General features: G+C 58.8%; 1 protein-coding gene across 1 annotated transcript; it reads right to left on the bottom strand.

Annotated features, from left to right (window-relative positions):
- Positions 1 to 2,552: 2,552 nt before the first annotated feature.
- On the bottom strand, positions 2,553 to 4,068 carry LOC119090976 (innexin inx2). Its single transcript, XM_037213702.1, has one exon. It carries the CDS (start codon positions 3,979 to 3,981, stop codon positions 2,809 to 2,811), a length of 1,173 nt encoding a protein of 390 aa, XP_037069597.1. The 5' UTR covers positions 3,982 to 4,068; the 3' UTR covers positions 2,553 to 2,808.
- Between the last annotated feature and the right edge of the window lie 1,601 nt (positions 4,069 to 5,669).

Genomic DNA, 5,669 nt, shown 5'->3' with positions numbered 1-5,669 from the left:
CCACTACGTCTTTTTACCTCGCCTTGTTGAACGTCTGTTTCTTCGTCCTTACAAACTCATGGATGTAAGTAGGTAAAGGTATATATGTGTGAAGACATGCGTGCGCTGCCGGCCCCCAACACGAGATGGCCACAGCAGTGACGTGTCCTCCAGACGCTCACCTCCACAGCAGCGACGTGCCCTCCAGTAGCTCACCTCCACAGCAGCGACGTGTCCTCCAGACGCTCACCTCCACAGCAGTGACGTGCCCCCCAGACGCTCAGCTCCACAGCAGCGACGTGCCCTCCAGACGCTCACCTCCACAGCAGCGACGTGTCCTCCAGACGCTCAGCTCCACAGCAGCGACGTGCCCTCCAGACGCTCACCTCCACAGCAGCGACATATCCTCCAGACGCTCATCTCCACAGCAGCGACATGTCCTCCAGACGCTCACCTCCACAGCAGCGACGTGTCCTCCAGACGCTCAGCTCCACAGCAGCGACGTGTCCTCCAGACGCTCAGCTCCACAGCAGCGACATGTCCTCCAGACGCTCACCTCCGCAGCAGCGACGTGTCCTCCAGACGCTCACCTCCACAGCAGCGACATGTCCTCCAGACGTTCACCTCAACAGCAACGACATGTACTCCAGACGCTCACCTCCTCTCACGTGCAGTTGATCCAGGAAAGGGAACCATCTGACGCCAGGCGCCGCGCCTGAGACGCTGGCCGTACCTCCCTGCGGTAGTGACTCACAAGCTTCCACAGACGTTGAGCACTCGAGGCCGGTCGGGTCAGGTCAGGTCAGGTCAGGTCAGGATGTCCTCCTGGTCCTCAGTAATCGCGGTACTTGACGGATTATCCGGGCCGGCGAAGAAACGGCACTACGCGTCCACGTATGTCTGGAGCGCAAGACGTTGGCATTAAATATCAGCCACACAACGAGAGAGAAGTTAAAAGTTTGGTTGTGGCATATCCCCAGGACTAGAAATTTTGACAAATTTTGGGGGAGACGTCATCTAAGTGAAGAAAAGCTTGCTTTGTAGTGCTGTGAAGAACAACTTAGGAGGAAGCGGTCATTAATGCTTATGCATATATCGATATTTCTTATGGCTAGAATGTTGCACACCCAAGATTTAGCAGCAATCCACGTGTCGCTATGTGAGTGCGTGCCAAACGGTTGCAGTTCTAATGGTTCATTGTCCGTTGAAGTTCATCACAAGTAGTCGACCAGTGCATGGCAAATCGCTTTCCTGTCCATGGAGGACGGGGATCCGTCGCAGCGGTGAATCCGAGAGGTACAACTGGCACGGCCCCGAGACCGAGACAAAGCACATGGCTTTGGTATGCAGGCTGGCTTTCATGACGCTGGTGTCTTCTCTAAGGATTGGTCTTCTCCATTCTTTGAGTCCCGGGTGTACATTTGCGGAATAAAACAATACCTCATTGTATAAAGAGTCGCAGACAGGATACACGTAGGCCAACACTGACAACGGGGGCACCCCACGAAGAGCTGACCAGAGAGGGACTAAACCTCCACCCAAGCATACGGTGGACGTGGAGAGTGAGAGACGGAGAGACGAGGCCCAGCACCCAACTCAGCTTAACGTACAACTCTCACGGCGCCGCGGGTGGGCGGCCACGCGGCGTGGAGCGGACCGACGCCGGCGCGACCACTCAGCCCCGCAGGTGGCGCCCCTGTTGGCAGGCATGGCCCCGCAGGTGGCGCCCCTGTTGGTAGGCGTGGCTCAGCAGGTGGCGCCCCTGTCAGTAGGTATGGCTCCGCAGGTGACGCTCCGGTCCGTAGAGGGCGCTGACTGGCCGCCGGCAGCAGAGGTGGCGTTGTTGTTGCTGCGCTCGCCATAGAAGATGAGCGCTCGGTCCGCTGAGAAGTGCGTGCTTATGAGTCATTGGGACTTTACGACGCGCTCAACTGCTGAGACTATATAGCATCGCCCGCCTCTCATCCTGGCAGGAGGAGCGGGCATATGGGCAATTCAAACCCCTAGTCTTGTTTTCCGTTTAGAGGTCTTCAAAGGTTGGTGAACCAATTGGTACCCATACAGAATGGGTGACAGGTTGGATCGGCTGGCACCATGGCAGGAAGGGCGTTCCATTAAATCGGAAGCGAATGGTAACGCAAACGTCATGCTGATGCGATGCCATGGGGTGACGGAGAACGCTGCTTCGGAAATAGTTTATTGGGACATGTTCTAAAACGCCATTTCAGCAATGGACGGCAAAGTAACATCAGTTGCAATGTACACTATGTCGTGATGATCAGCAGAAACGCGCATGGCGTCACTTGTGTTGGCGCCAGCAGTCTCCCCCTCCCTTCTCCCGGGGTGGAGGCATCGTTCGAATTAGGGATGCCAGTCGTAGTAGTCAAGTTGACCGACTGGTAACGGATACAAACCGACATGGTCGCCGAAACACCTTTCAGAGATGTTCGCACGCTTATAATATCACACGCTTCGATTGAAACACAATTATCAGTACAATCCATCACATGTTTTATTAAATCTCAAAGAAATCAACAGGAATGCATAGGTTTTGTTTTGCTACCAAGCGGCTTTTGCGTCGCTGCCCTCCTTCTACCTATCGGACCCTGGATTGCGTTTGACCACATGCACCCTGTCACACACCAATAGCTGCAAGAAGCCTGGTGTCTTTGTTTCCGTCAGGATATTATCGTCGGTGTTTGCCTCAGCCTGGTTTCAGCCAATCAGTCATCAACCTCTTTCGTCGCTCGGCGGGGCGTAATAGCAATACACGGCCCCAGTTCCGTCAGGTGCGAACTAGCGAGCCGAGTGGTGGCGGCAGCCGTGCCGTCAGGGGGTGACCTTGGGGTGGTCGGTGGAGCGGCGGTGCCCCTCCGACCACTGCGAGGCGCGTCTGGACATGCCGGGCGCGGTGAGCACCGGCAGCAGCAGCTCCTTGTGGCTGACGGCCAGGTGGTGCACCAGCTCGCTAAAGGCCAGAGTGTCCATCCGCTTGGCGATGTTGCAGAGCAGAAACCAGTCGTACACGGTGCACTGCTCAAACACCTGGCGGCCGTCGTCGCGGAACTCGTCCAGCATCAGCGCCAGCAGCACGTTCCGCCGCACCTTGGGCACGGCCAGCGAAGCGACGCGGAAGAGGCCGTGTGCAACCGTCACGGCAGCCAGCAGCGAGATCCACAGCCACAGGAACACGAACAGCTTTTCGTTGAAAACGTTGTGCGGCAGCACGCAGACGGCGTCGATGCGCTCGATGGTACCTGAGTAGCCGTACTTGAGGAAGGTACACTTGGCGACCGGCGGGAACACGGTGTCCGCGCTGTCATCATTGTGCGCAAGACGCAGGAAGGTGGCCAGCCGAACCGCACTGTGCCTGCCGAAGTCGACGCCGAGGAAGGCGTCCAGCAGGAAGATGTTGCCGATGACGTTCAGGAGGCAGGCGAACTCGACAACGAAGAATGCCTTGACCAGGCCCTGGTTGACGCGTCCCATGCGAGCTGAGAGGTAGCCCGCGAAGGAGATCAGCTTGGTTGAGCTCCCGTGCATCGTCGTGTCCGGCATATCCAGCTGAAAGCTGAAGCAGTTGCGCAGCACGTTACCGCTCATGTGCTTCCACACTGTGAACGGCATGTAGAAGGTGAGCGCCTGCAGGGCGAACACGAACGGTACCCATTGGTAGTAAGAGTGATGCCTCGCTTCGCCGCCCTGGCCGAGGCCGGCCGGCGCCTCATCAGCGGCGGCGCCGCCGGAGCCCTCCACGCTGAATGTCGCCGCCACGTAGCAGTAGCTGTTCATAACCTGGCGCGGCACACTTGAGTCGGTAGTGCACTCGATCGGCTCGCCGGCCAGGCTGCGGGTGGACACGACGAAGGCGAACAGCAACAGGATGCGAGCGGTGACGCGGTAGTGCAGCCGCAGCACCAGGTTGTCCATGCGGGGCTCCGCCTCGCGCGTGTGCAGCAGCGCACTCAGCTTGGAGAAGGCCGGCAGGATAGGTCCGGCCATCCTGCTGCTGGCGCGGCGCCCGCCCTTGACTGCGGGGCCGGAGGCGGGGGCAGCCAGTCTGGACGTGGGCGCTTCTCCGGGTCACACCGCCGGGTCACGAGCCGGAGCAGCGTCTGGCGCGCGGCAGGAGCGCCTCCGAGCGCAGGACCGGCGCCCGTCAGCCCTGGATCCCCTCTGCGCCCGCCACGAGACACCCTCGCGTAATGGTGCGCTGTCGTGCCGGGGAAGATCGAGTCGCGTCCATGTGCTTGACGCCGTGGTCGGGTATCGCCGCTGCTGATACCTTTCGGTCGCATTTCCGGCCCGGCGCACGGGAGCTTTAGCGCAGCGTACGGTCTGGGCAGGGCGGGCCGAGTAGGGCTCTTCGTGTGGCGGGCGAAGCGCCATCACTGTTGCAGAAGCAGCCACTGGCTTTTCCCGTTCTCTTCGCACCACAGGCAGCTGACATGCTCTCAGCCTGAGACGGCCCTGATTACGCTGCTGGTCTGCGCTTTACTGCCGGGCCTTGACTCCAGCTCCACAGCCAGCGGCTCCACCCGGCCTTACTCTCCATCGTGCAGTGTGTGGCCTGTTAGAACAGGTCGGTGTGCCCGCCGTTTGACCCCATACTGTGCTTGGTGAGGTCCGCCGTAAGCAGGAGGATGGGGTGAGGGTGGGAGGCTGTACGCGATACGATGCACGCTGAAGGTGACAGCAATGAAAAATGAGACGCCTTGCCACCAGGACCGCATTATCCAGTGACAAATCACCTACCAGGTATGACGTCGCAAGTGCCTACGTCATACACAAATGACTATCCTTCAAGCCGTAGCGGCTCTTGTGACGCGCTCGCCCTTGACGTCATGCGCTGCAATTGGTGGTACGACCTTTGGTAATGGGAAACGCGGCACAGGATTAAATGCTATGCTGCCCAGGATATTGGACAGGATATTGGACAGGACAGTCATCTTGTTTGCCGTTGTATATCCATTTTTCATGATCTATGACGTCGTTGTTTTGTCATCTGCTGGCCATATGACTGTCATCGAGTGTTCTGTTTTTTTCAGGACGTTCCGAAATGTTTGCGGTGGTAGGACAGACCACCTTGTTACAATGCCTCAGTTTAAAAAACTGCATCATGAAGGCTTCTTTACCATCCCACACTCCGGATTCTTGTTGGTCCTTCAGTTGTGTTCTAGCTCGCTAAAAAAAGGTATTTGTTAAAGCTCACGTCAGGAGGGCAAATCTGCCAAAATCTAGTGCGTTTTGCGGCTTTTATCTAATATAATTTGAATTTTAAACTGCAGTCAGGGGTGCACGGTACGATGCCGCCCGGGAGGTGGAGCACCCGCGTACTGTAATCACCACCCGCCTCCCGTCCGTCAGCGGGGCTGAGGTAGCCCCAGCCGTCAGCGGGGCTGAGGCAGCCCCAGCCGTCAGCGGGGCTGGGGCTGCCCCAGCTGACAGCGGGGCTGCCTCAGCTCCAGCCGTCAGTGGGGCTGAGGCAGCCCCAGCCGTCAGCGGGACTGAGGCAGCCCCAGCCGTCAGTGGGGCTGAGGCAGCCCCAGCCGTCAGCGGGACTGAGGCAGCCCCAGCCGTCAGCGGGACTGAGGCAGCCCCAGCCGTCAGTGGGGCTGAGGCAGCCCCAGCCGTCAGCGGGACTGAGGCAGCCCCAGCCGTCAGTGGGGCTGAGGCAGCCCCAGCCGTCA

The sequence above is a fragment of the Pollicipes pollicipes genome, unplaced genomic scaffold (assembly GCF_011947565.3).
Source record: "Pollicipes pollicipes isolate AB1234 unplaced genomic scaffold, Ppol_2.1 Scaffold_3216;HRSCAF=3773_pilon_pilon_pilon, whole genome shotgun sequence".
In the NCBI taxonomy this organism is placed as follows: Eukaryota; Metazoa; Arthropoda; class Thecostraca; order Pollicipedomorpha; family Pollicipedidae; genus Pollicipes; species Pollicipes pollicipes.
Note: the sequence above shows the minus strand (reverse complement) of the source record. Positions and strands in the feature narration are given on the sequence as shown.

Excerpts from the sequence above, each read along its gene's own strand:
- LOC119090976 (XM_037213702.1), bottom strand. The coding sequence starts at position 3,981 with ATGGCCGGACCTATCCTGCCGGCCTTCTCCAAGCTGAGTGCGCTGCTG.